At 37.2% G+C, this 23282-nt stretch overlaps 2 protein-coding genes across 5 annotated transcripts in view; both read left to right on the top strand.

The window, feature by feature from the left end:
* The first annotated feature begins 291 nt into the window (after window positions 1-291).
* On the top strand, window positions 292-3844 carry LOC109074156 (cyclin-O protein B). Its single transcript, XM_019090196.2, has 3 exons — window positions 292-736; window positions 1603-1788; window positions 2664-3844. Exons 1-3 carry the CDS (start codon window positions 557-559, stop codon window positions 3201-3203), a joined length of 906 nt encoding a protein of 301 aa, XP_018945741.1. The 5' UTR covers window positions 292-556; the 3' UTR covers window positions 3204-3844.
* Window positions 3845-4959: 1115 nt separating this feature from the next.
* smtnb (smoothelin b) overlaps window positions 4960-23282 on the top strand; it is a 66385-nt gene continuing 48062 nt past the window's right edge. For 2 of the 4 annotated variants that reach the window (XM_042725142.1, XM_042725143.1), the window contains exons 1-3: window positions 4960-5361; window positions 21485-21563; window positions 21638-21714. In XM_042725142.1, the coding sequence (XP_042581076.1) occupies window positions 5299-5361; window positions 21485-21563; window positions 21638-21714 (219 nt within the window). In that variant the 5' untranslated portion in view covers window positions 4960-5298. The remainder of the gene's footprint in view (window positions 5362-21484; window positions 21564-21637; window positions 21715-23282) is intronic. The other 2 variants (XM_042725145.1, XM_042725146.1) reach the window with 2 other exon arrangements.

The following is a 23282-nucleotide window of genomic DNA, read 5'->3' as shown; positions in this document are numbered from 1 at the left end:
CTCGTTCAACAACACAGGGATCTGTCAAGATTAATTTCACCCTTCAGCTAGAATGCTTTTGTGAGCAAACTTGATAGTTGTGCCATTTACATTTCAGTCTTTTTACTTCAAAATTCACACTTAATTCAAAGTGTTGCTTGCCATTTCTTTTGTAAATATTTGTGAAATTTACTAACAGTTTCTGAGTGAAAATCTCAATAAAAATGGAAAAAATATATATATTATTCTTAATATATTTTTTCGGCCGACAAAATCATGCGTCATGCAGTTTTCCCCTGGCGATGCAGAAGCGACACCTGCAGCAGCTCCAGTGGGACTGTTGTCATGGTGACGCGTGTACGCGGGCTGTGAAGCGCCCTAAAGTGCGCGCTAAAACACCCGGGAAAGACCCCGTTTACAAGCACCAGTTCACCTGACAACACCGCACTCGACTGAGACACTGCACGCTACAGCGGGATGATGATAATGAGGGGAAATCTTTCAGTACAACGTCCATTTCAGCAGTAGAGCATCTCATGTGCGGCTGTTAAAGGGAACGGAGTTTGTTTCTTCAGAGATGTCTGCGCTGAGTGACTCTGGCTTTGAGGAAGATCTCCACACTTCTCCAGCAGCGGCTTCAAGGGTCAGACTGACCTCAGACCTGCAGGAGTGTGACTATGAAGAGAGCTGCTTCATCATCCAGAGACACAGTGAACTGCAGTTTCTGGCGCAGAACTGCCTCGCGCGACAACCGCAGGTCAGACATCACACCTTCAATATCATCATCGTTATTATTATTATTAAAAGAAACGAATGCTTCTATTCAGTAAGGAACTGATTCAAAGTGACAGTAAATAAATTTTTAATGCAATAAAACATTTCTGTTTCAAATAAATGCTGAACTCGTTTGAACTTAATGTATGAGTTTCCACACAAATATGAAGCAGCGCAACTATGTTCAACACTGATAATAATCAGAAATGTTTCTTGAGCAGCAAATCAGCGTAGCAGAATGATTTCTGAAGGATCACCTGACTCTGAAAACTCAAGGGATGATGAAAATTCATTTTCACTTTGCAGCACAAGAATAAATTACATTTTACATTATATCCATATAGAAAACACTTATTTTGAATTGTAATAATATTTCACAATATTTCTGTTTTTACTGTATTTTTATGATCAAATAAATGGTTAAAAAAAAACAAGAAGAACAAAAAAATCTTAAAACATCACCATTTTGAACTGTATGATGACAAGAATTTTAATGATTAATGCACTTCACACCGTTAATAGCAAAGAATGGAATATATTTTATTTTTCTTTGTTATTTTATATCAATATGGAACAACATTATCCTATTTAAATCAATGTGATAAACGAGTTAGGTTAAAAGTTTTCAAAAAACACTCTGATTATATTACCCAAAATGTGTATTTAATGGATTATGTTAATAACTACAATAGGAGAAAACCCAGAACTGTTATCTTGGGACGTTGAAATAATTGGGTGCTGATAACTGTTGCTAACATGAACTAGAGAAAAGCATTTATTTCACAATATGGTTTCCCCCCACGATTTTTATCAATAATTTTTACATGAATATTTTTATTTTCCCTACAGATTACAGCAGAGGCTCGCAGTAAACTGGTGAGCTGGCTCATAGCGGTACACAGACAGCTCAAACTGTCTTTTGAATCATGCTGCTTGGCTGTTAATATCATGGACCGTTTCCTGATCACAACCTCAGTAGCTGCAGACTGTTTCCAATTACTGGGAGTGACATCTCTGCTGATCGCCACAAAACAGGTGCAGCGCTTCTTTACTTATCACTTTCATTGTAGTGATAAAAGATAGCACAGAGTTAAGAATTATTTCTGGCAATAAAGGTGCACTTGTAGTGTATCTCAAAGGGGTCATTACATGGATTTTTTTGTTTATTTTATTCCTTGAGGTTTACTTATTATGTTAATAAAGTTTTTTTGCACAAAAAAAAAAATTATCTGGAAAAATGATATCCCTCTGTCTAAAAATGACCTGTTTTAAGGGGCATGTCCCTTTATTAAAAATATATATTTTTAAAATCTATACTTGCAGACAACAATATTAATGAAATAAAAGCCCATTATGTTTAGAGAGACCCATTCATTAATGTTTCTTAACACACTTAAATGCCCTTTTAAATGTATTTGTAATGTATTTGCTAAATGTGTTAAATTACAACTTTTTAACAAATCTTTAATTACGGATATTTTTAAAGGGGTTATATAAAGGTGCTAAAAATAACATTATTTTGTGTATTTGGTGTAATGCAATGTGTTTATGCATTTAAAAGTTAAAAAACATATGATCTCTTGAAATACATGAGATACAATTGCCATTAAATTTCAGTAGTGCACTTTAACCATATTTCAAAGGCAATAGAAGTAATTATGAAATTGCATATATAGGCTATGAATTTGCATAATGATATATATGTTTTTATTTAATTGCAATTAACATGCAGTTAAGTGGCTGAAAACATTACATTCAGTTTGCACTTAACAATTGTTTTAAAGTAGAAGTTAATATGCTACAGTACACTTCTTTTTCACTAGGGTTAATACACACTTTTCAGGGACAATTGATTATGAAAATAGAATAATATGTAAATCTGAGTAAGTTGTGATTTTTGTGTTTTCCAGGTTGAAGTGTATTCGCCTCGCATCACACAGCTTCTGTCGCTTTGCTGCAATTCTTTTTCCAGAGAACAGCTGTGCAATCTTGAGTGCCTGATCCTTCTCAGACTCAATTTCAGACTGGCTGCACCTACCCTTGCTTTCTTTCTGGACTATTTCACCAGTCGCACTACTGGATGTCAGACTGATGAAGCCATGGATAAGATGGTCACTACACAGGATAAAAATGTATGGAAGGAGCCTGAGAAGAAGTGGAAATGGTTGGCATGCAAAGTCTGTGAACTGAGTTTGGCTGACTACACATTTAACAAGTATATGCCTTCTGTGATTGTGCTGTGTGCTATGAAAGTTGCAAAAGATCTGCTGAAGATTCATTCAGTGCAGCCCATAGACAACAATGCTGGCTCATCACAAACACTGGAGTCTTTCTGTTTTCAAGAGTTTCCAACATTTGAAGCTCAGCTTTTGTTTCAGCAATGCACAGAAGATCTGAAATTGTTAGTTTCTCTTAATCAAGATGCAGTCCAGGACTGCATATCATTATAAATCATTATATTAGTTCATTCCATAAAACGATCACATTGACAGTTTGCTAAAACTTACTTAAGTAATTCACCTGAAGAAAGTTAGCAAAAAATGCAGATACTGAAGTGACTGAATTTTTGCTATGAATTTCTCTATTACAGGGGACCTATAATACACATAAAACAACTTGTAATGCAGTCAAGCAGTATTTATCCCAAAATTTATTTATGCAAAAGTAAGGTTTTATTTTAAATGTATGTGTATGTAGAATCCAACTTTTTGAATTTCTGTTTGTAAAATTAAATTGCAATTCATGAAAAAAGCAGAACTGAGAGAATAGCATGTTTGGAGTCTTTTGGTCAGTAAAGTGTCTTGCAGGCTTGATGTTAAAATGAATCAGGTTCTGAAAGCTCATAACATTGGGCTGAGGGAATCATCTTTTTATATTTGTGCGATTATGGGATTGACTGATCAACTGTGGGAATTAAAACAAGAGTAGAAGCTGTATGTTTAATGAAATCTTACAGATTTCTTCATTAAAATGGTAATAAATACATTTTTAAAGGGGAACAGATTTGGAGAAATGTAGCATTAGATCACTTGCTCACCAATGGATCTTCTGCAGTGAATGGGTGCCGTCAGTAAGAGAATCCACAAGTAATCCACACCACTCCAGTCCATCAATTAATGTCTTGTGATAAGAAAAGCTACATGTTTGTATCCATCAAGATGTTTTAAACTTTTGAGTTTCTGATGTCAGAAATGATTTTTATTAATTGATAAAGGAAATTATAATTAACTAAATTTACAGTATGTTTTCATAGTTTAATGAACTCTTTCATCCCTAAAGTTAAGTGAAAGATATGACACCTTTAAAAAAGCTTGTGAAGGGATACCATCCGAGAGACCTAAATATCTTTATTTTAGGATTGGGAATGGATTTTTGGGGGGATTTGGTTTTATTGTAAGAATTCACCTACTCAGTAGTTAACTGAACTTGGTGAGCAAAGCTCAGTGGTATTTGTTATAAGGTGCTTTTCATATGTACCCTCATATACACTACTTGTTCTGTACTGTATGTCCACCTGAAAAAAAGTGATGTTTGAACAGAAGCAGTGCTCTTGTTTAGTATGCTGTATCTGATAGTCTCTAACAGCCTGGATATACATGCATTTACAGTTGACACCTAGATGAACAGTTTACAGTTGTTTTCATGACTGTAAGCCATTCTCCTCATATGCTATTGACGTTAGAAAAGTGTACACTAATATCGCATGTGACTTTAGAGACGGTCCCTAAATGCGCGACTATCGAACTTCCAGCTTCAAGCCAACTTTATGCCAGTAAGAAACGTAAACTAATATTATCGCCATTCATACATATCTCTTGAGTGCCAAAGTCCCTATAACAATTTGAAGAACCTGTACTGAAATCAGTTGTTTACCTATATTCTACTTAATTGTATTTTGAGGAAGTTCCTGACTGTTTGGTTTAAAAAATAGTTACCTATCTCTATTATGCTGCAGGCCATGCTGAGACTTGCACAAGTCAGTTAGTAAGCAGACAGACAGGGCGTGGAGGAAATTAGGTGAAACGAGAAAGTAAATATGACATTGAATTCATTTGTTAGCAGATCGCAGTACCAGATTATTTGCTGTAAAAAAATAAATAAATAAAAAATAACAATGTGTTAGTTTGTTAGGCCAATCACACATAAACATTGTTATTTGAGCGTGTGAGGGTTTGAATTCGCCGGCTTGTTATTGGCTGGCGGTGTGTAAGGGGCGGGGCTTCAACTCAAATCACTCACCGCTCGTGACTCCGAAGGCATGTAGTCTGACTGTCTGACGCTTCTGTGATCCGTGAAACGGTTGGAGTGTGTGGAAACAAACTGCTGCAGTTCGTTAACAAGGAGAGCTTTTAATTTTACAGCTTGTTCGTTAGGCTGTACTACAGACGTGTTTAGCCCTTGTTCGATTAGAGAGCATCTTCCCCGAGTTAACCGGACCGAGAGCTACTCTTTGATGTATTCACCGTGAGCCTCTCTATTATGTGTGTATGACGGTTAATTTAACAGTATTTTACACTCGTATCGAATGAGCTAGCCGCTAATAAAATGTCTGAGAAGATGTCAGAGAAGCGATACTCCAGCATGGACGAGTCCTCGCTCCGCAATCTGGTGAGTTCAGCTCAGAAATGTGCTTTTTTAATTTTAACAGAGATTGATTTTGGCTTTAGCATCACTTTAGTTTTTGACAAGAATGTACGTGCTTTATCAAGTGTTCACATCTGTATGATAAAATCGCTCTGTAAACAGAATATGCGAGCTCAGGCGCACGTGTCAGTCTGTAAAATGGTAAAAAATTAACAATGTCTATAAAAAAAGGCTTATAATAGTTAAACCTTCACAGTAACAACCATGATGATGTTGTCGACAATAATATTGTATGTAATGATGATTTTTTTCCCCCCCGAATCCACAAACTAATGTTTTTCCATCATTTCCTGACACCTGAGTTTACAGGTACAAACAAACCAAAAAAGCAATAAATAAATACTAAAAGCAGATTTATAATATCTGCATTAATATAAAAAATGCTATTGGTATCAGTCAGTTTTTATCAGTGCTTTCATAAAAAAGTACATTTATTTATTTATTTTTAAATGAAGATTAAAATATTACATTTGAGAAATTTGATTAAAATTGATCACTCTCACGAGACTCCTGACATATTAATCTTGAGAAAAAGCTGTGTTGATGTTAAATGACGTTCATGTCTTGCTGTTGAAGTGTGTATGATTACTTTATGTAGCATTTTCAGCCAGCTCTCAAGGCATTTTACAAACCAAACAATAAAACAAACACGATATACATACATATAACAGACAGGCAGAGCATGAGTCACAGTGCAGTCCAGAGTGATGGTACAAATTCACCAGACAGACCAAACATAATCAGTATGAGTGGAAAAGTGAAACGTCCAAACAAGCAGCTGCACATACCTGAACCTCAGTCAGTGTGCATTATATGTGACGGAGAGAAACAGATGAAAAGAAACCAAATAAACAGATTAGGTGTGAAACAGCAGTTCCTAAATAAACTTCCATGCTGATAGATAGATAGATAGATAGATAGATAGATAGATAGATAGATAGATAGATAGATAGTCCTGAATCACTGGGACAAATTAGAGTCACAAAAAGTGCACCTTTAACCTTAAATGTTCCAGCTGTCATGAACAACCACCACAGCAACACCTTCAGTTTCACATGAATAAGAAAACAAACAAAAAAAGACATCTGGTTTTTTGGCTGGTTTCTGTTGAGTCAGTGGCTGTCCTGACAATCATGCTGCTCTAGGCCAGATAAGAGGTGCTTGGAAGGGAATAAATCATTTTCAATGAGTGGTAGATGAAATGAAGAGCAATTTTGTGAAATGGCTGGGAATGAGCGTGAAGTGGGCATCTGAGAGCCTCTGTGAGGGCAACAATGCCACCCTATAATACAGCTGCAAGTGTCGCCTATGCCTGGATTCATGGAGTGACCGCATTACAAAGTGCTTTATTGGTTAAAACCACTGCATTCTTGTATTTTATGAATACCCAAAAATATTTACTGTATATTCTCTGAATTGATCAAGAGTTTGTTTCATATAGGCTTATATGTGTGGCAGACATCCATGAGTATAAAAACATTACAAAAAAAAAAAAAACATTATGCAGTTGAACAAAATTGGATCAACTTTATGAGTTGTATTGCTGTCATCAATATACTCTGAAATTCTTCTTTTGTGGGCAAAATACTGAAGAATTCAGGTTTATTACAAAGATTTATTCAAAATACTATCAGTGGAATTTCATACAAATTTGCATTTATACAATATTAGATAATAGTCCAATGTGAGAACAAAAAACAAAAAAAGTTTAACAGTCACAATGTCATATTTTTTTTTATATAGAATTACATGCTATTTGTCCAAATTAAAGTTTTTGCAAGTCCTCCAGTCTCTGCAAATTATATTAGAAGGAGCTTAACTTTTAAATATCTAAATATGCTGCTGAAAGTGAAAGCCATGTTAGATTAATCGCAAATTAGTAGCTATATGAGAGGTTTATTAATTAGTGTGTTGATAATTGGGGTATGGTGTTTCACAGACCCCATTATCTTGGATTGGCTTTTACTATGATGGGAGAATGGGGAAGTCATGGCCTAGTGGTTAGAGAGGTTGACTCCTAACCCTAAGGTTGTGGGTTCGAGTCTCGGGCCAGCAAAACCACGACTGAGGTGCCCTTGAGCAAAGCACCGAATCCCCAACTGCTCCCCGGACACCGCAACATAAAAATGGCTGCCCACTGCTCCGGGTGTGTGTTCACTGCTGTGTGTGTGCACTTTGGATGGGATAAATGCAGAGCACGAAGCTCTTCTGTGACTCGAGTCATGAATTTCATAAAGCTAAATTGTAAGGCAGGTTTAAACCATCAGTGTGTAAGGACTTATAACACAGAGCACAAAACCTGCATTCAAAGCAATAGGGAAAAATAAATATCACCTGTTTTTTCCACCCTTATTCCTCTCTATATATATGTTTACAGAAAGGCCACTCTATTGGAACAATCTAGTCATGACAGCTTGAAGTGGTTAGACTGATATTTGTAACAAGGTACAGTTTGTTTGTGGTTGCTGGGTCTCAACCAGCTTAAGCCGAGAACACACTACACGACTGTCAGGCCTGTGTGGTGTCTAAAGATTATAATCTTAGAATTCAAGAACCAGCCATTTTCACAAAGATTTTTTTAAACATGTTTAATATTTGCGACCGACACCAACGATTGTGCGACTATGTAGTGGAGATTTGCTCACTGTTAAACATCATTCAGCATTCATGTTGTAATTTGTACAAAAAAAAAATTATTGATTACAAGAAAAATCTCAATTCAGATCTAAATTGTTTCGTTTTTTCCTGCAGTCAAAGAAAGTAGGCTATAGCCTAAATTATGTAAGTGATTCTCTCATTTTAAAGATTATCAAGAATTCTTTTATTTCGATCTGCAGTCTAATAAAAGTTAATAAAAAAAAATTATCCTATAGCCCTATCTATAGACTACAAACTAATTACATTTTTCTCTTAACTTTTATCTTCTTAAAATTTGTTATGAAGAATATTAAATCAACTTTAGGCTAGGCTAACACATTTTTGTCATAACGAATATGTGAACATAAAGAATAGGCTAGCAATAGCCTACTTCAAAATTAAATAAAATTATAAATTTATAAATCACGAATATGACGAAATAAAAGTATTCTATATATAATATAATTACTTAAATATTTAAAAAAAATATAAACAATACTTAAATATATAATATACAGTAATTACTTATCAGAATTTTTAATTAATTATATTTATATTGAAATGCTGAAATTTTGGTATCGTGACAATCATATTGTAAAACAAGCTACTTTTGGCTGCATTTACACTTCAAGGATGCTTTCATACTGTTAACAGTTTCGTGGGAGCAGGTGTGTCAGACTATAGTGCAAAAACTATTCTTTCAAGATGTTATTGTATTCTGAAATATTAAAAGTCCCGTGAAAAATGCTAAACAGATTCAGGATTGATATTATTACTATTAGTGGTTGAAATTACTTCATTTTTATTTACTACATTTTTAGAGCTGGCAAATCTGCTAAATTAAATTTTCATGTGTGTTCCCGAAGGAAGTCTAAAAGTACTGTAGATTCCCACCTCTGTTTTCTCCCCCTGCAAATATTTTCCACTCTCCCCTCTTTACAGTGTTTGGATGTCTGTGAGACGCGATTCCACAGAGGTCATGAGTGTCACAGTCCCTTGTGGATTTTGGAGCATGTGGTGTTTTCTCCAACTTTCTTGTTGACTATAGGGCTTATTTTTAGTTGTGTGTGAATATAGATATTCTTTCTTTTTTGTTCAAGATTGAGGAATTGAAGTTTCAATTAGTTTTTCATTAGGGATGTTTATTTGTCTTAATAGTTGTTCTCCTCAACTTTGGAGGCATTTCCTGATATAGCTTCCCAAAGGACTGTATAATTGGTGTCTGTTTATGTAGAACTTGGAGGCAGACCACAATTGTCATTCATGTCTCTCACATCATTTGCTGTACTGTAGGGTTTCAATCCTTTTTTTTTTTTTCAGGTTGCCTTTACATTTTTTTTTTAAACAAAACATTATGATGCATTAGGCATTAATCTCCATAAAGTTTAAAGTGCCCCTGTTATGCCATTTTTTACGATTCCTAATATTGTTTTGGGGGTCTCCTACAATAGGATAACATGCATGCAAGGTCAAAAAACGCTTTTGTTTTCTCAAAATATGCATTTAATATCTCCTCATTTTCCAGTGATTCTCAAACGATTCATTCAAAACAGTTCAAAGATTCAGTCTCTCTAAACCCCTCCTTTCCGTGAGGCTCCTGTGCTCTGATTGGTCAGATGGCCTAGTCTGTTGTGATTGGTCTATGGCGTTCAGCGCATGTCAGAAATGATACGCCTATTTAAATAATTATGTATTTTGGCCCTGTCCCAAATGGCGCACGTCATGTGGACTTTCGGTCTTGTGGACTTAAATTGCGCGTGCTCGCCGAGTCTGAGTCCGTCCCATTCAGCATTTTAACGCTCTGAAGTGTGCTCAGCAGCGCCCCCTTTGTACCCTTGAAGTGGTCTTCCGCGAAGCCCGCATAGATGCAGGCTCCGCACACTTTAACTACCCAGGAATCCTTGCAAAATGCGAAATCTCCTCCCATCCAATGCCAATCAGACAATGGATGGGAGGAGATTTCGCTCAAGAGCAATTGATGACATGGCTGAGAAGAAAATATTTAAGTGTAGGTATCATTATGGTTTTTATGACCTAGGTGTACATTTTACCAGTTGTTACCTAGAGTTTATACAAACATTATGGTCATCGACCAGTGGTTGATATCTCAAACATAATAATAGCGTGTTGAATAATACGATCGCATTAAATAAATAGAACCGAATGTCAGGGCTTTACTGAGTCATATGTAAACCTATATTTATATTTAAACCTGTAAATTCATCCGAAACTCACGCACGTGTTTATTATGTGTTAAAATTTTAATCTTAGTTCAAATGGAACATAGGCAGCATATTCCCCGAACCTGCAGCTCCTGTCAAAAAACAACCAGACCGTTATTTCCGGCGTGATGATCAAGTCTGTCCCAAAAATACCTCTCAATGCGCCCTCATGGTCTCTGCACTACATGACGTCACCAAAGTGTGGACTCTGAGGAAGTCCACAAGTCTGGAGTGTGCCATTTGGGACAGGGCCCTAGAATGCTCTATAGAAAATATAAACATCTATTATTTATACTTACAGGTTGTGATTCAATGCAGCAGCTGGTCCAAATAAACAGGATACTGACCCATCTTTCAACAGAATCCCGTGTTGAACTCCCCGAGATTAGAGAAGCAGTCGTCAGTAGAATGACGTGTTTGTGGGTAGGGTCAAGTTGTTCGTGGCTGGCCAACGTAGAACATAGGCACGCAATTATGCAATTGTGTAGCCGTCACAAAAGTGGGATTCGAATTACTAACGACTTGTTGCAGCTGTTCAGAGTCGATTCTTTATTTTGGGAGACAATAACTTTATTTATTGTGCACTTTCAGCTTTACAACTTTGCAGATTGTTTATATTCACACATACAGCTACATTACACACTGCATAAAAGGCAATATTGGAAATGGCATAGATTAGTAATGTCTAATTTAGACATGCTGGTATTGTTAATGATATATCACGGTAATGAATATGCACGATATTGTTATCGTGGGCACTTCTGAATACCGTAAATAATTATATATTACAATTTATTCAGAATGCATTTTAAGAATACTTTTCCCATCAACTGGTCAAAATGCACAACACCGCTGTATGGTGCTTGAAAGACGTGTGTGCGCTCTGATGTAAACAAGCAGGCAAGAGAAGCACATGGGGGAACACGTGAGAGACACGCTGAATGAAAGCACATTCACTCTCTGACAGCAGATGGCGCTAAGCTGCAGAAAATGCAGCCCTAACCCTAGATACCAATATATAAAGCAGTTGCCTAAAACATATTTAAATAATTTTAAATAGCCATTCAGATTTGTGGATTTCCTACGGTGTTCATCACATTGGCAAATACTTAAATATTTCGACTTAATAGGCTATTTATTTTCAATTTTTTATTTTTATTTTCATTTTAATTTGGACTGCAACATGCCCTAGATATTGTTTGAAAGTGTTTTGATTCTTTATTGTTCATTCACACTTTACATTAGGGCTTCATTAGTTAACATTAGTTAATTCATTAGTTAACATAAACTGCCAATGAAAAATTATTCTGAACATTCATTAATCTTAGGTATTCCAATATTTAATAACATGTTGTTAAAATCAAATGTTGAAAAGTTGTGTTATTTAATGAGCTAACATGAACTAAGACTTGTATTTTTTAACAAAGATAAATAACTTCTGTAGCAAATGTATCTATTGCTCATTGTGAATGTTAATGCATTAACTAATGCCGCGTTTCCACCGAAATTACCCGGAACAATTTTACCAGGAACTTTTTTCCCCAGGAACTATTTTCCCCCCAGACCTGTTGCTTTCTGTGTTTCCACCGCGGTCTAAAGTACCGTGAAGATTAGGCAAATAGTCTGGTGAAATAGGTCTGTGTGCGTTTCTCAATACAAATTTGTGCACAAATTTCGGATTTGCATCCTCGGTAGTTAAGACTTTGCACATTCGACTCGGGAGTGTGATGTCCACGACGACGCAAATCCAGTATTTCTGCAAACAGCAGCGTACTTGATAATATCAGTCAGCTCGCCTTGGCTACTGCAATTTTCCTCACTGTATATTTACAGTAAAATGAAATATGATATGAAATACCACTGCCTCCTTTTGTTTTCATTTAAACATAATAACAGCTGCAGAAATGTACTTAGTTCAGGGATATGTGTAACGTTATATACAGACGTCACAATGAAACGAAATATTATATCAATTGCCTCTTTTTATTTTAATTTCAACATATAGATAAATTGAATACAGACCAAAGATTACCTGTTAGATTTACCCAATACGAATTATATTTTATGTTTAACCATTAAAGAGACATCAGAGCCAGCGTCAAATGTCAGAAGGACTAGCCGAGTTGAGAGTGCTCTAGGCGGATACATGAGCACTGAGCTCCTGCTGATCGCGTGGAGCTGATCGTCTCCGAAATCGGCGAAACATATTTTTAAATAGGCGCTGTCTTTATAAATAAACCACAGATTTGAGTTTTAAACAACTACATTCTCGTCTGAAATACTTTTAAAATTACATTTCATGACACAATAACAGTAATATTTAGAAAATGATCCAAATAAATGGTGGTTGAAATCACAATGCTGCGTGAACTCAACCAATCAGCATGCTCAGCACCCAAGTCCCGCCCCTGAAAGTTCCGGAACTTTGAAAGAGTACTACCTCGCCAGCAGGGACTTTCTGAGGGGCATTTTTTTTTTACCCGGAACTTTATTTAGATCGTGGTTCCTGTGGTGGAAACACACCGAGTACCAGCCCAAAGTCCCTAGTTCCTGGGTAAAGTTCCAGCGGTGGAAACGCGGCTTAAGGTTAACTTATGAGGTCTTATTGTAAAGTGATATCTATTGGTCTTTATAGTTCTTTTGCATTTTAATCTGTGTAAAACTTTTAACTTTATATATTTTTCTGTATTGCTTTATTGTATTTAAATGTTCAGTTATTTTTGTTATAAGAAAAAAGTTATTAAACCTGTTAAACTGTATTATGACCACTTTTTTTAAACTGAATTTCAATACCGTGATAATATCTTATACTGTGGTAAAAGCATTAGCAATTAATCGCAACAGGAAAATTTGATACCAGCATATCCCTAGTCTAATTATAGTCCATATTTTTGTCATGTGTAAGTGTAAGTATGCTAGGGCCCTATGATTTCCGCGATGCAGAAAACATGGAAGGAATCGCGGAATCCAGTCATAAAAACGGAATTCACAGTTTAACGCGGAATGTCACAGAATCTGTCAAATTTTGAATGAATTAATCAAAAGTAGGTCATAACACTTAAATCTAATCGTGATATAGACTAGTATCTGTAAATATTAAGCCACAAGAGTCAATTTTAATATGAATCCTGCATGTTCTGCATGTCTGTTAATGAATGGCGCAGACGAGCGGTTTCATGTAGCCTACAACACACATAATGCGCAAAACAATCTGTTCCCCCTTAATGCATTCATCTTATTTATTCATCTAATATGGCTTTAATGATGATTAAAATATTAAAAGGTCATGCATCCGGACTTTTTGTCATGGTTTATTGCCAAACAGTTTCATCTCTAGTGCATTGACCAATGTTTATATGTGAATAAAAGCCTAAGTAAAATCTGTTAATCATATAAAGCGATCATGTCTCTTCAGAAGACTTTGATTAAATTGTTCAGTACATGTGTATTAGGTTTATCAACTCTTTCTGAACTTTTTTAAGCATCAAAGTTTTGGTTGTGTGGACATTTAAAAAGATCTTCATTTGTGTTTCGAATATGATCAAACGTCCTGTGAGTTTGAATGACTTGGGTGAGTAAATGATGACAGAATTTCATTTTTGCGTGAACTTTCCCTTTAAACTCTGCCATATGAGCACACCCATGTCACATCACCAACAGTCACTGTTGCTTATCTCAGATTGCCCGACTGATTGAAATTGAATGGCTTCTGGTAAAAAGATCATTGGAAAAGACACTCTGATCAGTGAGGATCAATCCTTCATTTTCAGTTTCTGGCTGTGGTGAAAGTTCATGTGAATCATTTTGTCATGTGACTTGCCATCTGCTGCCCAGAAACTGCTCAGGAACTGGATGAGATCATGCAGGAAGTTTGAATGGGATTGCAGGAAAAGAATTAGAGTTAGTAGACCATGACACCCTCTTTTAGGTCAGGGAAGTCAGGATGTGTGTGTGTGTGTGTGTGTGTGTGTGTGTTGGGTTTGGGTTTGGAAGGTGAAGTTAGGGAAATCTAAAAAATTATTATCGTTTCTAAACTCTTCTGATGTTGCACTGTCTCCTGTCTTTCAGCATTCAGTCCTACTCCAAACTCATGTCATTGGTTGAATCAGAAGTTGATACATTGGACTGCTCAAACAGAGAAATGTTTAGAAATTGAAAAGTATTTTACAGCCACAAAAATGACACAGTTGAGTTCACCTTTAACATCAGTGCTAGTGAGCTGTGCTGTGCCTAACTTTTTTTTTACTTTTTTTTTTTTCTACAAGAGAAATTTAACTCGGGATAAACATTGATAGCGATTATGTTTTTGTTGTTGGAATTGCTTAAGTGATTGTTGTATTTTTTTATGACAAAATATTTACAGAAATCATCCACCATGGTTACATTTCTATGCTGTTGTCATCGAACCCCTCTTGTAGTTGTCATTTTCTTCTGATGCATTTGTTGTCTTTGTTTATTTGAGCCTGTATGTTTTAAAGATTGGATTTTGACATGACAAATTTTGGGAAATGCAATCAAAAAATTTTTCTTTAGCTTCTTAATGCCACATCCAAGTACTTTGTAAATGTGTTCATGTGTCCTGTGAACCCTTACACTGACCTTACATGACCTTAAATGCACCAGTCAGATCAGATTATATATGAAACTTTTTGTAAATCCCTAATATTACATATTACTGAGTTAAGTGAATTATGGACACTGCTTTATCCAAACTATAGGCTAAATAAAGTTTTAAGAGGCCTTACAGTTTGTTTTGTTTGAGGGTTTTACATGTGGAAACCGCCTGTTCCAAAATTGTACATCAAAAGCTTCTTTTACCTCAAATGTACCACAGATGTCAACAAAATTTCCATGTGTGGTCATTCATATAGTGCTGACCCATTATTGTAAAAGGTGGCATTAAATATATTCTTAGATTTTAGCGATGGAAAGAATAATCCCACATTTGACAGTGACTACCTGCATACCACTAACGCACTATTAAGACTGTTTGGATAAACTAAATGAACTTGAATTTCCTTTGGAATTTTTAAGGAAGTAACATCTAGGAAATGGGAATGTTTATGTTGGGTCTTACAGACTTTGTAGGTGTTCCAGGTCATTGCTCATCTTCCTGAATGTGTGTTACTAATACTTTAATTATCTTGCTGTCTTACTTTGACCTTCACCTCTCTTATTCAGCCCGCATCACAGTCCGGGGGTGGGGTTTTGAGGCCTATGCCCTAATATGGTCATACTCACACTGAAGCTGGAATTGACTGCTGATTCACATCTCTCTCTCTCTCTCTCTCTCTCTCTCTCTCTGTCCTCTCTCTCTCTGCTTTTGCATCTATTTCCATTACCAAGATTGATGGAAAATGTAAAGTTTCCATCAGTGTTACCTTCATCACCCAGAGACAGTGCTCTCCAACACTAGTGAAACTGCAGAATCTATCTTTGGATTATTAATTCATATTAAAATGTGTGACTTTTCAAAAGCACTTTGCTAATTTATATTCTTAAACTTAGTCTTCTCCACATGCTCTTTAGTGGTTTACTCATTATGCATTTCCAGTACCCTATTACACCTGTAGTGTCCACTGTTCACTTGTGATCAGACCACCCAAGAGGATATCAGATGTGAATGCACTTATTCTTGCATGATGCTGGTCTAATGTGTTTCCATCTGTATTCATAAACGGGGAATTTGGTATGAAAGTAGTGGAGGAAAACAGTGCAATACGTATGCTTCAGCAATACCGAAAGAAAGTGTCATGAACATCTGAGCACTGCTGCTGAACTGCCAAACAGAGCTTTTCCATTTGAGTCTCCATGCTGTCATCCAGCTTTCTTTTGCTGTCATTCAACTTTAAAATGTTGAATAAAATATTGAAATAAATGATGATAAGGAAATGACATTATATTAGGGGGGCACCCCCTGCCCCTTGAAGGTCAAGTTAATTTTATTTTCTTTATAGCACCAGATCACAACAGAAGTCATTTGAAGTTACCTTTCCTATAGAACAGGTCTATACCTTGTTCTTTTAATAAACAAACTAAATAGCCTTAAGTTCCATATCGAAAGGTAACTCCCGTTGCATCATCTTTTGACTACTTGTATAGGGAAACCCCTGTTTATTCTGTTACTGAAGCAAGAAGCTTAGCCTGCTCTATCCTGCCATTGAATCAGGCCTCCTGCAGAGGACGGAGTTTCCCTGTGGCTATCAGGTGCCGGAAAAAAAGCGCATATTGTTTCAAATGTCGCTTTGTGGGTGTAGCTCGTGCAAGGACCCCTTGCAAGAAGCAGACGGTCACTAGGAGTGTGTCATCTGTCTGGTGGTTTCCCATGCAGAGGCTGCACTCACCAAGGCTTCATGTTGTCACTGCGAGAATATGTCCCTCTCCCGTCTTCGCTCACCGATCGCCTTTTTTCATGAAGGCGGTCCTTCCCGCACTGTTCTCCCGACTCCTTTCTCTCCCAAGAGGAAGAAGCAGCAGAACAGCACGGCCATCTTCTCAGGCTCGAGTGATGTTGTGTTGGCCCAGCGCTCGCGTGCTTCACTCTCCCTGCAGAAACTCATATCACTGGTGTGCTTTGCACGTGAGGATCAGCGGCCCTCATCAGATGCAAGCAGCCTGGTTTCCTTCAGCGCTTCTGAAGAAGAGCGTTGTCGATGACTTCATGTATTTGATGGAATCTGATGCTGACGAGTTGGCATGTTCCGGCGAAGAGTCTGAAGCTCTCAGTCTACGCAACCCAGCGTAGTAAACCCCTTGACTGATGCAGCTCTCACCACTGTTGACGGCGCTTAGGACAAGGAGTATTGCAAGCTCCCCTCTCTGGAAGAGGCAGTGGCTGCTCATCTTCTTCCACCGTCATCATCTTCTTCTTCCGCCCTAGCCAACAGTGCTCATGCAGCACCTGGCCAGGCCGGCTCAGCCCTGCATATGATGTCTGTGCTACAGGTATTTCAGGCCAAACTTCTCCAGGACATGGACGAGTCTGACTGGGATCCTGGCAGACTCAAAGAGCTGTGAACGGCGACAGATCTGGCCCTGCGTGCTACCAGGGTGACGACGCAGGCAGTGGGCAAGGCCATGGCTAGCCTAGTGGTGCTGGAGTGCCACCTTTGGCTAAACCAGACAGACATCAGGGACACAGAAAAGATGGCCTTCCTTGATCCTCCATGGTCTCTCCTAAGGGACTCTTCGGTCCTGCCATGGACGGCTTCACTGAGGCTCAAAAGACGTCGCAAGCACAGTGTCATTTTCTGCCTTAGCTCAGCGACTGTTTCAAGCAGCCCCAAGCCAGTGTCCACACAGCAGCGTGCAAAGATGGTGCAGCCTCAGCTCTGTGAATAATTAAGCGAAGTGTCTTCTATAGGATAAGAACATGCAGTCACATTAGTAATTTAATAGACACCGACGCATGATCAATGTACTATAGTCCATTGCCACGTCACAAATTGTGACGTCAACACAATGTAGATTTTAAACCCGGAAGATGAAAATAGCGCAAAAAAACTTGCATTTGACCAGTTTTCTCCAACAGTTAAAATTATTGGATGCTAACATTGTCTTCTATGATGTGAAACACAAACACCTCTGCTAAAATCTCAGAAAAAGTAGGCTGGGGTTTCATGACCCTTTAAAGTGTTTGTATCGGTGTTTGTTCCATCCACCCCCCCGTTTACTCCACTGAAAAACTTGTTTGTCTGTCTGAATCAGGAGGGAAATATGCAGAGGTAAAGCACTGTTCATTTCGATGTGAGAGGACAAAATGAGTATGGATTTTCACTAGCGGGAGCATCATTATGGTTGGTTAAAGTTAAAACGGCTTAATGCTCGATTGTTTCTAACAACATAGTTTTTCGCTTCACAAGACATAATCCAAGTCGTGTGGATTACTGTGATGTTTTTATCAGCTGTTTGGACTTTCATTCTGACGGCACCCATTCACTGCAGAGGCTCCATTGGTGAGCAAGTGATGTAATGCTAAATTTCTCCACAGCATATCACTTCTAAGTTTAATAGTAGATAACTTATTTTGTGTTGATAATATGGATCTGTTTATAATGTTCATTATGAAGAGTTTGCAAAATATTTGTAGCTCAAAAGCCTCTGCAGGTTTTCACAGATATATTTATCTGACACTCTGTCTGAAATTTTCCAGTCATTCTTCAGTCACACAAGGCATTAATATGGATGCATTGATAAAGACAAAGGAAGTCAAATCTACCTGACACATTTGTTTCCTACTGATAATAAACCATTGCCACATGCCCTCCCACAACTCCGTACTGGTGACTTACAGTAGGCTGCAATGGGTATCCTGTAACATACCAACCACCAAATGCAGAAACTGCATAGAGGTTTTAGGGTATCGGCTCAGGACAAACTCAAAGAAACAGGCCAAAATTAAAAAATGAGAAACACAAGGCAGGTGTAAATTTAGAATTATGACCAGTTTATTACCATAACTGCATTACATGAAGTTATGCTTTTAATCCATGTTGCCAAATGAAATGTTCTTTGTCTATGTCCAAAATATAGAAGAATATAAATCATAGAATTATAGAAATATGATGGTTTGTGGAATAAGCTTAAGCGCAGAAACTGTTGTGAATCTGCTCACAAACTGAAAAACAAATTTACACTTTTCCGGCATTTCATTAAGTAAATATGGCTCTAGAGCTTTCACCGCTTATACGGACTGTACACATCATCACTGTAAAGTGAATATAGAACCTTTATTATTCACCTGCTATGCAGATGACCTGCTTTTGTGTCTTCAGCTGGGCATTCCAGGTCATGACCTCATTCAGAGAGAGAAGATGAGAGTGTCAGTGTGTAAATGTGTCACCCTCTTTATCTAGGCCACTGTGTTTCTCATGTGGACATATAGTTAGAAGGAAGATTCACAAAGCCGTTTGCACTGCGCTCTTCTGTCACTTGATATTTTATTTTGGTGCATATTAATAAAATCTTAAAAAATATATTTCCATTATTTAACCAGTGTTACAAATATTTCAAATTGTAGCGCGCATGTTCTGAAATATAATTTGGCATTTATCTCAGATCATTTTGTATAGAGGATATATGGGAAGTCGTGGCCTAGTGGTTAGAGAGTTTGACTCCTAACTCTAAGGTTGTGGGTTCGAGTCTCGGGCCAGCAATACCACGACTGAGGTGCCCTTAAACAAGGCACCGAACCCCCAACTGCTCCCCGGGCGCCGCAGAATAAATGGCTGCCCACTGCTCCGCGTGTGTGTTCACGGTGTGTGTGTGTTCACTGCTGTGTGTGTGCACTTTGAATGGGTTAAATGCAGAGCATTAATTCTGAGTATGGGTCACTGTACTTGGCTGTGTCACGTCATTTTATAATGTAAGTTAAAAGTGGCACAACTTACCAGCTCTTTTCCAAAATAATCTTTTTACATAACTTGTTCTTTGTTTCTCCAGCTTGATAAAACTATCGACATAGACGAGCGGCGTCTGATCCGGTCAGCGATCCGGGAACTGCGGCGCTGTGAGATTGAAGAAATGGAGGCTGCGCTAACCAGCAAGCGTTTCAGACGTGCCCACCAGAGCAGACATGAGGATAAAGAAAACCAGTGCCGGTATGAAGAATTTGTTACTTTATTATTTAAAAAAAGTTATTATTTATGCCTTATCTGAAAAGGAACATTTGCAAATGCAAGAATATGTTGTATAAAACACAATTGAAAGTCTTGCATAACATGAACCATTACATTTTGAATCTGAACTTGTTTGCTTGTATTTGCAGTCCTGATTTGACAGCTTCATTAGACGTGCTGTCGGGGAAGATTCAGGTCTATGGATATCATATAAGAACTTAGTGGAATTTTATGGACTTGTATGGAGATGTATTATGATTTGTTTTGTTTGTTTCTGTTGTGTTGCTCCTGTCAACATTCCTTGAGTGAGATGGTGCTTGTAGTATTCTGGAGATGGTTGATAAGTGTTTCTGCCCCGTATGGAATGTTGTCATATCACCAAAATCATGAAAAAAAAAAAAAAACACAGCGTACTGTAAGCTCTTTGTTGGTGTAAAACAAAAGGCTGCAGAGAGCCCATTTCAAATAAATACCCATTGTTCTACGTTAACTGAAGTGAAGTGATGTGACATGTGGCCAAGTATGGTGACCCATACTCAGAATTGGTGCTCTGCATTTAACCCATCCAAAGTGCACACACACAGCAGTGAACACACACACACACCGTGAACACACACCTGAAGCAGTGGGCAGCCACTTTTGCTGTGGCGCCCAGGGAGCAGTTGGGGGTTCGGTGCCTTGCTCAAGGGCACCTCAGTCGTGGTATTGAAGGTGGGAGAGAGCGCAACAGCCTTAAGTTGTGAGGTTTGTTGTTCTTGATAAAAGCAATGAATGGAGATTGACTGAGGTATAATTTCTGTTAATCTGTGAATTATGTCAAGAACACACGCAAATTACATACGATTCTCCGTTATAATGGGATGTTTTTTTTTATTGAAACGTAAATAAACTCTTACTTTCTGTAATTTCCAAGTTCCACATGGAATTTATATTGTTTTTCTGTCCTGTTTTTGCAGTATGAATATGCAGTAATTATTTAAAGGACCCAAAAATGAAAATTTGCTAAAAATGTACTCACCCTCAGGCCTTCCAAGATGAGCTTCTTCATGGGAACAGACTTGGAGAAATTCAGCATTAATCCAGGATCCCCTGTAGTGAATGGGTGCCGTCAGAATGAAAGCCCAAATAGCTGCTAAAAACATCAAAATAATCCACAAGCAGTCCATCAATTAAAATCGTGTGAAGCCAAAAGCTGCATGTTTGTAAGAAACAAAGTCATCATGACTTGTTCTGATGGCACCCATTCACGGAAGAGGATGCGCTGGTGAGCAGGCGATGTAATGCTACATTTCTCCAAATCTGATAAAGAAACAAACTCATCTGCTTCTTTGATGGCCTGAGGTTAGTATATTTTAAGTAAATTTTCACTTTTGGGTGACCCATTCCTTCAAATATGGTAAAATATATTAATCAGACTTGCAAAAAAGATTATATTGAGGAATTTTTATAATACCAGTTGTGTGGGATTGTTTGAATTCTGTGGAAATATCCCAACATTTTATTTCAGTGGAATTCTGTGGGTTCACATTCTGTGTGGGCCTAAATATGTCATGTCAAGCTAAATACTGTTTTTGTGTGTCTTGCCTTCTGTTTTTCTTTCTTTCTTTCAAGTTACAAAGCACCAGTGAATATGAAGAGAGAAAACTCATTCGGGCAGCCATTCGCCGGCTCAGAGATGAGGAGATACAAGGTGAGATTCTATCTAAAGGGCTGGACAAATATCTCTTTACGTCTGTGTTTACATTCCCCTGTTCTCATTCACAGGAGCATTAGAGAAGGTTCAGACTGCTGGCCAAAGAACAGAGCGACGACAAAATCCTCAAAGCAGCTTTGACCTACAGGTGAGTAAATGTGGCGTGGTGAATATCAGGAGCGCTAAATCTCAGGGATAACTAGGCTGAAGTTTGGGGCTTAATGTGGAATGAGGAGAGATAAATCTGAACACGCAGGACTGGAGATTGTTGTGGCCTGTTGAAAAGTTCAAGGATACAGTGAGACTGGGAATTACAGCTTTCGTATTGTTTTTGGCCACACTGCTCTATTTCTAGCTCTGATAAATGCAACTTTATTTTAGGTTTGTTTAATGCAAAATAGTTTCTAAAATGTGTTTTTTGGTTAAATAATTTGTGACCCTGGACCAAAAAACCAGTCTTAAATCGCTGGGGTATATTTCTAGCAATAGCCAAAGATACATTGTATGAGTCAAAATTATTGATTTTTCTTTTATGCCAAAAATCATTAGGATATTAAGTAAAGATCATGTTCCATATAGATGGTTTGTAAATTTCCTTCTGTAAATATATCAAAACTTAATTTTTGATTAGTAATATGCATTGCTAAGAACTTTATTTGGACAACTTTAAAGGCGATTTTCTCAGTATTTAGAGATTATTTTTTTTTGTACCCTGAGATTCCAGATTTTCAGATAGTTGTATCTCTGACAAATATTGTCCTATCCTAATAAACCATACATCAATGGAAAGCTTATTTATTCAATTTTCAGAAGAAAAATTTACCCTTATGACTGTTTTTGTGGTCCAGGGTCACATTTATGAAGTTTGTTCTTGTGTTTAAATGAAAGTTTGGGGGGAAAAAAAATCTTCTTTGGAAACATTATGATTTTAAAATGTTCAAAGATCAAAGAATCCTGAAAAAATGTTTGCACTATATATTAACCAGCAAGAACTGTTTCTAACATTGATAACAATAAGAACCACTATTAATAACTGTGCAACAATAATAACTGAGCAGCAATTTAGCATACTAAATTGGTTTCTAAAGGATCATGTGACACTGAAGATTGGAGTAATGATGCTGGATGACAGAAATAAATTCCTTTTTAATATATATATTCAAATAGAAAATAGCTATTTTAAATTGTAAAAATATTTCACACTATTATTGTTTTACTGTAGTTTTGATCAAATAAATGCAGCCTTGGTGAGCAGAAGATAAGGCACATTAAAAAAAAAATTAATGTTTCCAAACTTCTGACTGTATATACATTTCTCAAATGTATAAATTTACAGAAAAGTATGTTAAAAGTATATTTGCAAAAGCTTCTTTAACACTGTGTTGGAAACTTATGTATTTGTTTCTTAATATGTAAATAGGTATACTGGGTATGTAAGCAACATTCTGTTCTCCCGCTCTGTCTTTTTTTTTTCTTTCACTTTCTTATCATTACTCATCCCACACACACACACACACACACGTGCATTTGTCCTTTAATGACTTTATGGTGCCTCATCGTTCCACTGACTGAAATGTGGAGAATGTTAAAAATTCTGCTTCTTTTACCTTAATCAACCCACGTTCCTCTCTGCTCCTCACTGTCATATTGGTTTATTTCACTTCTCTATCCTCAAGTTACTCCTCTCTTTCCATTGCTCTTTCTCAGGCATTATCT

This window comes from Cyprinus carpio, chromosome B5 (assembly GCF_018340385.1).
Source record: "Cyprinus carpio isolate SPL01 chromosome B5, ASM1834038v1, whole genome shotgun sequence".
Classification (NCBI taxonomy): domain Eukaryota; kingdom Metazoa; phylum Chordata; class Actinopteri; order Cypriniformes; family Cyprinidae; genus Cyprinus; species Cyprinus carpio.
Note: the sequence above shows the minus strand (reverse complement) of the source record. Positions and strands in the feature narration are given on the sequence as shown.

What these genes read in the sequence shown, in the direction of transcription:
- LOC109074156 (XM_019090196.2), top strand. Translation starts at nt 557, where the DNA reads ATGTCTGCGCTGAGTGACTCTGGCTTTGAGGAAGATCTCCACACTTCT. An exon ending in GCCTCGCGCGACAACCGCAG is followed by an intron (nt 737 to 1,602) that starts GTCAGACATCAC and finishes TTTTCCCTACAG; the next exon opens with ATTACAGCAGAGGCTCGCAG. An exon ending in TGCTGATCGCCACAAAACAG is followed by an intron (nt 1,789 to 2,663) that starts GTGCAGCGCTTC and finishes TGTGTTTTCCAG; the next exon opens with GTTGAAGTGTATTCGCCTCG.